The sequence below is a fragment of the Myxocyprinus asiaticus genome, chromosome 10, assembly GCF_019703515.2.
Source record: "Myxocyprinus asiaticus isolate MX2 ecotype Aquarium Trade chromosome 10, UBuf_Myxa_2, whole genome shotgun sequence".
Lineage (NCBI taxonomy): Eukaryota > Metazoa > Chordata > Actinopteri > Cypriniformes > Catostomidae > Myxocyprinus > Myxocyprinus asiaticus.
The window spans coordinates 30,027,736-30,041,696 of record NC_059353.1 but is presented as its reverse complement, the minus strand read 5'-3'; the positions used below and the strand labels follow the sequence as shown (position 1 = coordinate 30,041,696).

The 13,961-nt window shown below is 37.4% G+C and overlaps 2 protein-coding genes across 2 annotated transcripts; one reads left to right on the top strand and one right to left on the bottom strand.

Moving 5' to 3' along the window:
* The first annotated feature begins 343 nt into the window (after window positions 1–343).
* LOC127446804 (uncharacterized protein C13orf42-like) lies at window positions 344–3,963 on the top strand. The gene is made up of 3 exons (XM_051708041.1): window positions 344–1,165; window positions 1,497–1,641; window positions 3,124–3,963. Exons 1-3 carry the CDS (start codon window positions 755–757, stop codon window positions 3,372–3,374), a joined length of 807 nt encoding a protein of 268 aa, XP_051564001.1. The 5' UTR covers window positions 344–754; the 3' UTR covers window positions 3,375–3,963.
* Window positions 3,964–5,246: 1,283 nt separating this feature from the next.
* On the bottom strand, window positions 5,247–13,551 carry LOC127446802 (ribonuclease H2 subunit B-like). Its single transcript, XM_051708039.1, has 11 exons — window positions 13,320–13,551; window positions 12,055–12,126; window positions 11,838–11,945; window positions 11,652–11,728; window positions 11,433–11,547; window positions 11,249–11,313; window positions 11,019–11,124; window positions 10,855–10,936; window positions 8,481–8,526; window positions 5,631–5,708; window positions 5,247–5,404 (listed from the first exon to the last, which is right to left on the bottom strand). Exons 1-11 carry the CDS (start codon window positions 13,381–13,383, stop codon window positions 5,294–5,296), a joined length of 924 nt encoding a protein of 307 aa, XP_051563999.1. The 5' UTR covers window positions 13,384–13,551; the 3' UTR covers window positions 5,247–5,293.
* Window positions 13,552–13,961: the final 410 nt, after the last annotated feature.

Below are 13,961 nucleotides of genomic sequence, written 5' to 3'. Positions count from 1 at the left end.
AAACAGCTAAATTTGTACATTATTCCAAACTTTTGGCCACCAGTGTACATAAATTAGTATAGGATATCTTTTAAATACTGTAAGTTTTGTCATTGTAATCAATTGATTAAATTAACCATTTGTTTTTTATTATTAATTTATTTTTTATTACAGTTCTTACCAGTAAGATATTTTTTCAGGAAACATGGTTAATATAGCAAATTATGTAAGGGAAATATTATCCTAACTGTGATGTCCAGCCAATCTTACTGATGTATGTGTAGCCTAATCTGTCAAAGGTAGATTAATTATTCAATTTTAGCATAGGGTTACAAGCGTACCGTTACCATGGCTGCGTCAGAAACTTACCACGGATAAGTAATGTTTATCGCCTGTTATTTTGTCTTCAAGCCATTTGGCACAAGAGACGAGCTCAGCACCATGGACAAGATCAACCAACAAAATTCCCATTTGGGGTCTGGGCGGTTTTAACGAAGAAATGAAAAGCTTTCGCGTGTAGAAAAGTTTTCTGGACCAGAGCGAAAAGGGATATGGAGAAAGTAGTGAGTATATAGTTTCTAAACTTTAAAGAGAAGTCATTTAGCATGTAATCTAAAGTGAATTATATTACAAAAATAGGTTCAGTCTCCTTCGAGAAAGTTTAGTGTCAAGAGCACAATGGTGATTGACACCTCGTGTGGTCTGAACCTACATGCTTTCAGTCACCAGCCCAGATATTTAACCACGAGGCTACACCACCTCGAAAGTGAGTGTAATGTTTAAGAAAATCAACGCAGCTTTCCGTCAAAACTATGGGCATCGCGCGCGGGACGGGTTCAGGACCAAAGGGGACTACCATAGCGCGTGCACCGTCAAACTGGTCCGAAGCACGTCGATGCTTGTGGTCGGAGAGAGCAGTCGCGTGCATCAAGACTCCACGCTGAAGCGGAGCGTGAGTGCCGCGAGTGTCGTGTCCAGTACGGCCCTGTACTACTACCAGAGCCGAGAGGACCGAATATGGCTTCTTTCCCAGAACCAGAACTGCTTGGAGTACTTACAGGAACTAGTCGCGCTCAGGCGTCAATACACCAAGAGCATCAGTGACCTCAAGAATGGCGAACGGAAGGAGAGCACAACTCGCAGGAAGAAACCCGCACCCCAGCCACCGCAAAATAGAGTTCCACAGGTGAGAAGATTAGTGCATTAGTTTTTCGATGTCGGTGGTAGGCTATTAGAACTGTATACTGACATTAACTTGTGTATAATGTCACTATGACAAAAAAAAAAAAAAAAAAAACTAATGTTTTAAGTAATGGTGATTTTCTTTTAGGTATATTTTGGTCAGAAGATTGTAAATTACTCATATTTTACTTTGAAGCCATTTCAATGGGCATAGATCAGAAATGTTGAGAGATGAGTTACAACAGTTTTAGTTTGGTAAAATCTGGAAATTACTTTGAATCTGCGATGCAGCTAACAATATGCATATCACACCAATCATCTCCTGGATAACAAAGATTTCAAGGCCTGAACCTTCTGCTCCACCTATCCCAAATGAGGAAGACACACTCCAGTTCTTTGATGCGGTCATTGCAAGCTGTGACCCAGAGCCCAAACGAAAACCACATATGGATAATGGGCATGCAGATGTTGACTTCATAGGTGAGTGTGGCGCATATTTATTAAAGGGCCAGTTCACCCAAAAATTTATGTTCTCTCATCATTTACTCACCCTCATGCCATTTCAGATGTAAATGACTTTCTTTCTTCTGCAGAACACAAACAAAGATTTTTTGAAGAATATTTCAGCTCTGGTGGTCCATACAATGCAAATGAATGGGGACCAGAACTTTGAAGCTCAAAAATCACATAAAGGCCACATAAAAGTAATCCATAAAACTCCAGTGGTTTAATCCATATCTTCAGAAGCGATGCAATCACTTTGGGTGAGAAACAGATCAATATTTAAGTCCTTTTTACTATAATTCTCCACTTTCATTTTCAAAATGTGAAAGTGGAGATTTATAGTAAAAAAGGACTTAAATATTGATCTGTTTCTCACCCATATGGATTAAACCACTGGAGTCTTATGGATTACTTTTATGTGGCCTTTATGTGATTTTTGGAGCTTAAAAATTTTGGTATCCATTCACTTGCATTGTAAGAACCTACAGAGCTGAGATATACTTGTTCTGCAGAAGAAAGTGATACACATCTGGGATGGCATGAGGATGAGTAAATAATAAGAGAATTTTCCCTTTAAGCTTATCTTTAAACATTCAAATGACAGTATAACGAGTACTGTGAAGGCAGTTTAGGAAGCTGGAATGTTAAAGGAATATTCTGTGTTCAATACAAGTTAAGCTCAATCGACAGCATTTGTGGCATAATGTTGATGACCACAAAAATAATTTCGACTCGTCCCTCCTTTTCTTTAAAGAAAATAATAAAAATAATAATAATAATAAAAAAATTGTAATTTACAATGGATGTGAATGGGTCCAGTTTTTGGAGGGTTTAAAGGCCGAAATGTGAAGCTTATAATTTTATTAAAGCACGTACATTAATTCTCCTGTTAATTAAAACGTGTGTATTATTTGAGCTGTAACATTGTTTAAATCGTCATTTTTACAGTCATTTTAAGGTTTGTTGATGTTACATCATTGCAACAAAGTTGTAAAATTGGATATAACTTTACACAGAAAAGGTTAGTGAGCGATTTTATCACAGTAAAATCATGTTAATATGCATATTGTTTATGTCTTGTGACTATACTTTTGAAATAGTGAGTATATTAACGTTTACAGATTGGCCCCATTCACTTACATTGTAAGTGCCTCTTGCAACCCAGATTTTTGCTTTATTTAAAGAAAAGCAGGGACAAGTCGAAATTAATTTTTGTGGCAATCAACATTATGCCACAAATGCTTTCGACTGAGCTTAATTTATATTGAACCTGGAATATTTCTTTAAGAGGAATGCCAGACTATTTTTAATTAACCTCACTGGTCAAATTAAAGTATTTTGTACTTTGTGAAGCTTCAGAAAACGTTCTTTGATTCATGTCTTCAGCCTTCTATTGGTTGGATATAGTGTTTGTTCCATACCTGATTTTCTCTCTCCACCCATTTCAATCTCTTCTAGTGGCAACTAGTACATTTGAGCATGACCTTCACTCTAACTGGGTGCTCCGGGACCCTCGTCGAATCTCCATGACAGAGTCAAAGCCCAAGTCGTCAGATATCATCCCTGGGCAAGAAGCCCAGCGGAGGGTAGGCATGGGGAGCACAGGTAGTAGGAGACGCCTGCAACAGAACCCTATCCACCTGCCAAAAGTGGTGGAGAGTGCCTTTCAGACACTGCGCTTCAAACCTAAGCTAAAGAAGAAAGACTAGCCGCTTATGAAATCAAACCGATGCAACACGGTTACATTCCAGGTTTAGTACACAGATGACAACTTTTCAGGTGTGTTTTCAGGTGACCAAGAGTTGTGCATTGTGAGATTGGACCTGGTAGAAAGACTGAGCAACAGTCTTAGAAGACTGAATCAACCCACACGGCAAAACTACAGAGTTGTGTTGTGGAATACGGATGCAAGCTCTGATGTAATGTCAGTGTTTTTGAGCTTACTCACTGCCCCAGCTTCATTAATTATGCACAGCAGATCAGAGTCTCCTTTTCAGTAGCTCTCAATAGCAAACACTTAAGGCAATCAACAGAGCATAACCACTCTGCTTGACATAGAACAATCATCCTGTGCACTGATTCCATCCAGGCTAAGAAACAGTCATTTCCTTATCACAATAACTTAAATCAAAGGATCCCTGATCTGAAGAACCAGTCAGATAACAAGGCAGATGGATGATTTACAACACATTAAGGCCAAGGGGCCAGGTCATTACTGCCTAGTTACACTAGTTGATAAGAAATGGGTAAACATAACCCAATTTAAAGGGACAGTTCACCCCCCAAAAAAAAAAAAAAAAAAAATTCTCTCATCATTTACTCTCATGCCATCCCAAATGTGTATTACTTTTTTCTTCTGCTGAACACAAATTAAGATTTTTGGAAGAATATTTCAGCTCTGTAGGTCCTCACAATGCAGGTAAATAGGTTCCAAAATTTGAATCTCCAAAAAGAACATAAAGGCAGCATAAATGTAATCCATACGACTCCAGTGGTTAAATCCATGTCTTCAGAAGCGATATAAGTGTGGGTGAGAAACAGATCAATATTTAAGTCCTTTTTAACTATAAATTTACTCTTTCACTTTTACATTCTTCTTCAGTTGTTTTTAGCGATTTGCATTCTTCGTGCATATTGCCACCTATTGGGCAGGGAGGAGAATTAGTAGAAAAAAAGGACTTAAATACTGATCTGTTTCTCACCCACACCTATCGTATCTCTTCTGAATGCATGGATTTAACTGGAGTCTTATGGATTACTTTTACGCTTCTTTTATGTGCTTTTTGGAGCTTCCAATTTTTGGTCACCATTCACTTGCATTGTGAGGACATACAGAGCTGAAATATTACTCTAAAAATCTTCATTTGTGTTCAGCAGAAGAAAGTCATACACATGGCATGAGGGTGAGTAAATTATGAGAGAATTTTCATTTTTGGGTGAACTATCCCTTTAATTAACGGAATGCAAAATTAACATCTGTATTTATTTAAATTTGTTAATTTTGGTTCTGTCTGATGTTGTGTAGTACATAAAAACTGTGGTGCTAATTTGCTGTGGCAATGGTTCTTTATAGAGATCCAAATCAAAAATTATGAAACTGGTATTAAGTGCCTTATTTGGTGGGTTTGTACAATTGATCTTTTTAAATGATGTATCTGCACTAATATTAATAGGCGGGTGGGGGGGCGGAAATCAAGTTATGAATTTACTCTACTAGTGAGACAGACTTTATGTTTAAAAATGTTTAGAGGTCCAAAATCCAAAGCTAAAAAAAAAAGGGCAGGTTCTTTCTTTAAAAAAAAAAAAAAAGCAGGAATTAGGTATTACATAATAATAAAAAATTAAACAGAATAATAGCAAATCAGATCTCACAATACACCTCACACTGAAACAGGTGCAATGGGCCTTTAACAATAAATAAAAATGAATACAATTAAGCTGAAGGAAATTTAGCTTAAATCTGAGGATGTCACACTCCACATCATGTGCAAATAGAGAATGTGTCAGAATTATGTGTAGAAAACAAGCATTGTACATGGCTGATGAAGAGCAGTAAATAAATTAAAGAGCAGAGCAAAATGTCTTTTTTAATAACTTTATTAGCAAAAATAAACACAAAGACACTAACTTAGTTCTTCTCTTGCTTAACTTTAGGGCTGAAGAATGCTGCGATGCTCTTCATGCCAGTTTTGTCTACTTTGGCAAGAGTCTTCTGAGCTGCAGTCATCTTCTTCGGAGCCTGAGATAAAAAACAATATTTTAATGATTACATTTAGCTACGTTAAGCAGGAATAGTTGAAGCATGAACAGCCAAATTATTTTTAATTCAGACAAAGAGAAATAGACAGACAGAGACATAAACACATTGGGTTCAACATGGTTTGTGTTTTGTTTCATTATGTTTTTTTTTTTTTACTGCTTGTATCATTACTACTATCATCACTGTGTCTATGCTTCTAACTCACTTTTCGTGCAAAATCTGCACTGTTGAACTTGGTGTAGTCTTCTCCGGCCTCCACTGGTTTATCTGACAGTTTTCGTTTCTAGCAAAGGAAGACAGCAGCCAGAACACCATAATGACCACCGACTGATATTTAAAATCCAAGTGAACTACACCATTCTTCTAACTTCCATTCAGAAACAAGGCATTCTAGGCGTATGGCTTTCTTTCTTCTGCTGAACACCAATGAAGATTTTTAGAAGAATATTTTAGCTCTGTTGGTCCTTTCAATGCTAGTGAATGGTGGCCAGAAATCTGAAGCTCCAAAAAGCACGTAAAGGCAGCATAAAAGTAATCCATAAGATTCCAGTGATTAAATCCATATCTTCAGAAGCCATATTATAAGTGTGGGTGTGAAACCAATCAATATTTAAGCCCTTTTTTTCACTATAAATTTTCACTTTCACTTTCATATCTGAAAGTCACATGTGGCGCCCGTTTAGTTTCACTTTCAAATCTGAAAGTGAAAGTGGAGATTTATAGTAAAAGAAGGACTTAAATATTGATCTGTTTCTTACCCACACCTATCATATCACTTCTGAAGACATATACACTGATGAGCCAAAACATTATGACATTCATAGGTGAAGCAAATAATGTTGATCATCTCCTAACTTGGCCACATCCCAAGGTCTGGGTAGATTAGATGGTAAGCGAACAATCAGTTCTCGTGGTCAAAGTGTTGAATGCAGGAGAAATGGGCAAGAGTAAAGACCTGAGCAACTATGAAAAGGGCCAAATTGTGATGGCCAGATGACTGGGTCAGAGTATCTCTGAAACGGCAAGGCTTGTGGGGAGCTCCCGGTCAGCAGTGGCGAGTACCTACCAACAGTGGTCCGAGGAGGGACAAACCACAAACCAGCAACAGGGTGTTGGGCACCCAAGGCTCATCGATGTGCGAGGGCAACGAAAGCTATTCCGTCTGGTCCGAACTGACAGACAATCTACTGTGCCACAAGTAAGAGAAAATTTTAATGATGGTTCAGGGCAGAATGTGTCACAACACTACAGTGCATCGCACCCTGCTGCATATGGGGTTGCGTAGCCGCAGAGTGCCCATGATGACCCCTGTCCACCATCAAAAGCACCTACAATGGGCACGCGTGCATCGGAACTAGACCTTGGGAGCAGTGGAAAAAGGCCGCCTGGTCAGATGAGTTGTGGCTCCACCTCGCAACTTACAGAACTTGAAGGATCTGCTGCTAATGTCTTGGTGCCAGATACCACAGGGCACCTTCAGGGGTCTTGCAGAGTCTATGCCTCGGAGGGTCGGCACTGTTTTGGTGGCATGCAGATGACCAACAGTATATTAGGCAGGTGGTCAGTGTTTTGGCTCATCAGTGTATTAAACCACTGGAGTCATATAGATTACTTTTATGCCAAATCTATGTGCTTTTGGAGCTACAAAGGTCTTTTCACCATTCAATTTCATTGTATAGACTTACAGAGCTGAGATTAATTAGTCTAAAAATCTTTGTGTTCTGCAGAAGAAAGAAAGTCATACATCTGGGATGGCATGAGAGTGAGTAAATGAGACAACCTTTGGGTGAACTATTGCTTTACCCCTTGTGCGACATTCTGGACATTTTTGTCTTTCATTTTTGTTTTTTCGATCATTCTGGCATTGTTAATTCCAACGGCATCAATTTTGCCAAAGGTGTGTATTTTTGGGGGAATTTTGATATTTCAATCTAAGTTCCTAAAATACATCTATAATACACTGTGTACACAAAATAGTTACACTCAGGACCTTCAGGAGAAAAATGTCCCCATTGAAAACCCATTAAAACTGCAATATTTGATACCAGTGCCATTAAAGCATGAAATCATGAATTCTATGATATTATACTTTCATTCCAGAGCCCTGGCTTAAAATTTTTCATGTTTAAATATTTTTCATTAGATGGCGCCTTTTTTCTCATGTTTAGCCAATGGAGCAAATACATGCTTTTTTCCTATTATCTGTTTGCTGTATTAAAGAGCACTGCAGGCCAATTGAATAAATGATGCAGCTAAAATTATGTGGTTATGGATGTCAGAGTGTGTTTTGTATGTGGGTATTGAGAAATGTGTGTGTGTGTGTGTGTGTGTGTGTGTGTGTGTGTGTGTAAACAACAGTGGCATTATGAAAACTGGCATTTAAAGGGTTAAAATCCTGAAAATGAATGAATATTTGGTAGTTATGATCAGGACTGATGTTGGTTAAAAAGTCAGTGAAAGCGAAAAATAATAATATAGATTTTTATGACAGTTTTTTGATGCTGACATTTTTGTCCTCTAAGGTCCTGAGTGTTTTTTTATTTTTATTTTTATTTTTTTATTTTTTTATAATAATGCATCAAAATCAATGTTGCTGCTAATCATTGACATATCCCAGACTGTGATAATCCCAAAAAAAAAAAAAAAAAAAAAATCCTCTTAGCATTTAGTATATGGAAAACAATTATTTTTTTCTCTTTCATAAAAAACAACAGTTGCATTATATAAACAACAAACTGGCATTTAAAGGGTTAAAATCCTGAAAATGAATATTTGGTAGTTATGATAAAAAAAATTAACTCACTGAAAGTGGAAAATAATATTAATATATAATATTATTATGGCAGTTTTTTGACGTGAATATTTTTGTCCTCGAAGGACCTCTGAGTAACTTTTTTTTTATTGACAAGGGTTAAGCTGACTAAGTTAAAGAGAGAGAAATCAGAAAGTAAAACAATGTAATCACAAGTAGCTATGAATAACAAAGCAATAAATCAAGTAAAGCAGAACCAAATATCATTAACATTTAAGCATGACGGTATGAAAAATTATTTACCTTAGAGGGAGGCTCTGTCTCTTTAGGGCTGGATATCTCGGGCAACCTTTTAACATGAGACAAAAAAATATTATACCTACTTAAATGTAATTACATGCTTAAAGGAATGTTCAGGGTTTAATACAAGTTAAGCTCAACCGACAGCATTTATGGCATAATGTTTATAACCACAAAAATTTGTTTCGACTCGTCCCTCCTTTTCTTTAAAAAAAGCACAAATCTGGGTTTCAGTGAGGCACTTACAATTGAAGTGAATGGGGGCAATTTTTGGAGGGTTTAAACAGAAATGTGAAGTTTATAATTTTATAAAAGCACTTGCATTAATTCTTCTGTTAAAACTTGTGTATTATTTGCATTGTAAAGTTGTTTAAAATGTCCTTTTTACAGTCGTTCTAGGGTTTGTTGACATTACATCGTCATGGTAACAAAATTGTAAAATTGGCTATAACTTTACACAGAAAAGGTTAGCAAGTGATTTTATCACAGTTAAATAATTTTTACATGCATATCCTTTACGTCTTGTGGCTATACTTTTGAAACTGTATTTAATTCACTTCCATTATAAGTGCCTCACTGGAACCAAGAATTTTGCTTTTTTTTTTTTTTTTTTAAAGAAAAAGGACGAGTCAAAAAATTTTTTTGTGGTAATCAACTTTATGCCACAAATGCTGTCGATTGACCTTAACTTGTATTGAACCCAAAACATTAAAAAGGCATAAATACACTGATGAGCCAAAACATTATAACCACTGACAGGTGAAGCAAATAACGTTGATCATCTCCTAACAAGGCCACATGTCAAGGTCTTGGGTAGATTAGATGGAAAGCACACAATCGATTCTCGTGGTCAATGTGTTGAATGCAGGAGAAATGGGCAGGAGTAAAGACTGGTGCGACTTTGACAAAGGCCAAATTGTTATGGCCAGACGACTGGGTCAGACCATCTTTTAAACAGCAAGGCTTGTGGGGTGCTCCTGGTCAGCAGTGGAGAGTACCTACCGACAGTAGTCCGAGGAGGGACAAACCACAAACCGGCGACAGGGTGTTGGACGCCCAAGGCTCATCGATGCGCGAAGGCAACGAAGGCTATCCCGTCTGGTTCAAACCAACAGAAGGTCTACTGTGGCATGAGTCACAGAATATTTTAATGATGGTTTAGAGAGGAATGTGTTACAACCCTGCTGCGTATGAGGCTACATAGCCGCAGACCAGACAGAGTGCTGACCCCTGTCCACCATCGAAAGTGCTTACAATGGGCACGCGAGCATCGGAACTGGACCTTGGAGTAGTGGAAGAAGGTCGCCTGGTCTGATAAGACCCGTTTTATTTTCCATCATGTGGATGGCCGTGTACGTGTGCACCATTTACTTGGTGAAGTGATGGCACCAGGATGTACTGTGGGAAGATGTCAAGCCGGTGAGCAATGTTCTGCTGGGAAACCCTGGGTCTGGCATTCATGTGGACGTCAATTTGACACGTGCCACCTACCTAAACATTGTTGCAGACCAGATACACCCCTTAATGGCAAATGTATTCCCTGATGGAAGTGGCCTCATTCAGCAGGATAACGCACCCTGCCACACTGCACACATTGTTCGGGAATGGTTTGAGGAACATGATGAATAGTTCAAATTCCCCAGATCTCAATCCGACTGAGCATCAGTGGGATGCGCTGGACCAACAAGTCCAATCCACAACGGCTCCACCTCGCAACTTACAGGACTTGAAGGATTTGCTGCTAATGTCTTGCTGCCAGATACCACAGCTTCAGGGGGTTGTAGCAGCCAATAATGTAATAACTACCGTTAATGTAATAACTGCCAATAATGTAATACATTTTCCATTCTTAATGTAATACAAGTCAATAATGTTATAACTTACCAATAATGTAACAACATTTCTGAACCAATAACGTAATAACTTTTTGCCCATAATGTAATAAGTTCTTACATTATTGGCTGGCTATTACATTATTGGCTGGGTTAATCAAAAAATAATAAAAAATGTATTACATTATTGGCAGTTATTACATTAACGGTAGTTATTACATTATTGGCTGCTACAGGGGTCTTGTACAGTCCATGCCTCGGTGGGTCGGTGATGTTTTGGTGGCACATGGAGGACCAACAGCATATTAGGCAGGTGGTCATAATGTTTTGGCTCAACAGGTGTATACAACATAAGCAGTGGCATGTCATTACTGAACAGCCTGACAGTTGTGACATGATGTGAATGACATAATCTGCTGTGTTATACTACCTATACATTTATATGTTTGTGATGTGAGTGATCAATCATGTATGAAAACACTTATCCGAAAGCTTATGTGGATGCACGTGTACTGTATATACTATGATTTTCTATGTATACATACTGCAGATGCTTGAGGAGATCTTTGCTCAGGTCTTCACTGATGTACTCTGATATGAGTCCATGTGCGTAACGCAAGTAATCCTCTGAAATGATAACAAACAGAATCTTATTAGCAAATAATGCATACAAATAAGCTCCATCTCTACTAATTCACCCATATTTTACCTTCTGTGGCATCTGCTTCCTGTTTGACTCTGACAAATGTGCTGGACTTTACTCCACCACCAACAGATATATTACTCTTTTTGAGTGTGCTTACTGTCCTTTGAACCTGGGAGAAATATTTTAGAAATCTCTTTCTCATCAACAATCAGCAATAATAATAATGAATAGCTTTACATAAAACACTTCAATTTTATTGACATCACTTGATTATAAAATATATTTGTTTGAACCTTTTTCTTAAGCCACTCCATGGTCTTTTCCTGGTTATATCTGTGGAACTTCAGACCACCAACCTCTGAAAAAGAGGATTCAATATGATAATCCAGCGGGCACAACATATGCATATCGTACCACAACACTAAATCTGGAAGTTTTTTTAGCTCTCTATATGCCTTCACACTTCAACATAGACACCTTTTTCATCTGCAACATGATGAAGGGAATCCAATCCCTGTTTGCATTTCAGAAGCCTTGTGCATCCAGGGAAATCCTCATCCATCACCATCTGCTTCACTGGCTGGAACTTTCCCTATTAGTAGAAAGGTGACATTGCTCATGATGAAACTCACAGCACAAAGACATCTCTGAGTGTGCTTTTGTTTTGTATTTAAATGACTTTATGTATTTGTTTACCTCAGTGGCAGCACTCCTAATGTATGGCAACAGCAGAAATAAACAATCAATGGGAGTCACATACAGCAGTCTACCATCTGAGCACACAGGCATAGAAGAGCTGTTAGTCCACTTAAATGACATCAACAAATTACTAGACACTGAGGACAACATGATCATGATCAACTTTCTGTGAGGTGCGCTTACCTCTTTGTACTGTCTGTCCAATAAACCAGGACCGGAACTCTTCATTAAAAGCTTTTACCTCATAAACTCTGACATCACCGCAACCAAACAGGTACAGCGAAGAACTTCCTATATTCATAGACATTGAAAGAACTGTCAGTCAGATGCAGTTTATTTAGTGGGTGTGGTTTAGTAGTCAAACAGAACTGTCAGTGAATTGCAAAGAAGGCTGAGCAACCTGTAGCAGGATTCTTTAATTTGGTAAATGATGGATCACTGTCTGCAGAACTGCCTGTGTCCAGTACTGAATCTGAAGGAAAAAAAAAAGGAAAAAAAAAAAATCAATGACAAATGTATTTCTCAAACGCATAACAATACAGAATATAGATTTAGATGGGCTTAAATGTTACACTTATCCTTCCTAATCATCGAACTGTTAATGTTCATACTTAAAACATTTAAAGGGATGGTTCGCATACATATTGTTTCAAACTCTTATTACTTTTTTCTTCCTTGGAAGGGAGAGAAGAAAAAGTAAAGATTTTATTCAGTAGCATACGACGTGGAGGATTGGAACTTGATAATTGGAGTTTTGACTTAAAAGAATATTCTGGGTTCAATACAAGTTAAGCTCAATCGACAGCATTTTTGGCATAATGTTGATTACCACAAAAATTAATTTTGACTCGTCCCTCCTGTAATCTGGTGAGGTTACAGTGTGGCACTTACAATGAAAGTGAATTGGGCCAATTATTGGAGGGTTTAAAGACAGAAAAGTGAAACTTTATTTTTTCAAAGCACTTACATTCATTGTACTGTTAAAATTAGTGTATTACTTAAGCTTTTAAGTTGTTTAAATTGTTGTTTTTACTGTCATTTTAGGGTTTGTGGCACTACCTTGTCATGGCAATGAAGTTGTAAAACTGGATAGGCCATTTTCTAACACTAATATCATGTTATCAGGCATATTGTTTATGTCTTGTGGCTATACTTTTAAAACAGTGAGTATATTAATGTTTACGGATTGGCCCCATTCACTTCCATTGTAAGTGTCTCACTGTTACCCAGATTTTTGCTTTTTTAAGAAAATGAGGGACAAGTTGTAATTTATTTTTTGTGGTAATCAACTTAATGCCACAAAAGCTGTTGATTGAGCTTAACTTGTATTGAACCCAGAATATTAAGCAGAATGGTAGGAACTGAAAGTCACAGTCACCATTCACTCTTAGTGTATGCAAAAAAAAGATTAAAAAATAAAAAAAGTGAATGGTGACTGAGGTTGTCATTCTGCCTAACTTCTCCTTTTGTGTTCAACAGAAAATGTATAAATACATTTTCCTTTTTAGGTGAACTAACCCTGTAATACTACTAGCAATAAAGCCTCAGTAAATAAGTTCATTGAAGACTTTCACAAAACCATGCAAGAAAGCAATCAGTACGACTTCTTTGCAAAATCATGTGTGTAGCATGCAACACAGTGTAAACATGGTAAAAGTAAGGTACCTGGCGCAATGACAACCCATCTGTCTCTATTGGTATGCGCAGAGCGTTTCTTTTTAGTAGTCATTTCAAGGACTGAGCGTTAAAATTGTAAATGCTGCTTGTCTGTCTAAAGTAAGAGAGAGCGCTGCAGCAGCGAGGCTCCAGAGAAATGGCGGCAAATAGTGTTTACAGTCCAGATAGGGGCGTGTAAACTCGGAGTAATGTTTTATTCCGCTAATATTTTAAGTATGCTCTACAATATAATATCTTTCTCAGTTTTACACAAAAAAAATTTATCCAGAGTTTCTATTCGCAAACTCGCAAAAACTTCGCTAATCGTTAATACTACACCCACCCAGCAAGCCACCCCTCAAAATGGTACAGTCTCCCAAAATTCCTTAAAGACATAGTAGCAAATTTATTTTCAGTACTTACAAAAGTACAGTTAGAGCATCCTCAACAGTCTTCTTCACATTGTTTAATAATTTTTGTTATTAAATTATATTTATTTAAACATAATACATTTACAGTTATCAATTTAATCTTTTGTTAGCCTATTACCGTAACTAAATATTATAATCATGCTTATGGTTAAAAGTTTTGCATAGATTATTACCTGTAGACCACACTTTTAATTTAATCAACTAATTTAAGCACAAAATG

Excerpts from the sequence above, each read along its gene's own strand:
- LOC127446804 (XM_051708041.1), top strand. The coding sequence starts at position 755 with ATGTTTAAGAAAATCAACGCAGCTTTCCGTCAAAACTATGGGCATCGC. Across the intron at positions 1,166-1,496 it reads CGCAAAATAGAGTTCCACAG|ATTTCAAGGCCTGAACCTTC; the intron begins GTGAGAAGATTA and ends TGGATAACAAAG. Across the intron at positions 1,642-3,123 it reads TGCAGATGTTGACTTCATAG|TGGCAACTAGTACATTTGAG; the intron begins GTGAGTGTGGCG and ends AATCTCTTCTAG.
- LOC127446802 (XM_051708039.1), bottom strand. The coding sequence starts at position 13,383 with ATGACTACTAAAAAGAAACGCTCTGCGCATACCAATAGAGACAGATGG. Across the intron at positions 11,125-11,248 it reads TGGAGTGGCTTAAGAAAAAG|GTTCAAAGGACAGTAAGCAC; the intron begins GTTCAAACAAAT and ends TATTTCTCCCAG. Across the intron at positions 5,709-8,480 it reads AGACAGAGCCTCCCTCTAAG|AAACGAAAACTGTCAGATAA; the intron begins GTAAATAATTTT and ends TTCCTTTGCTAG.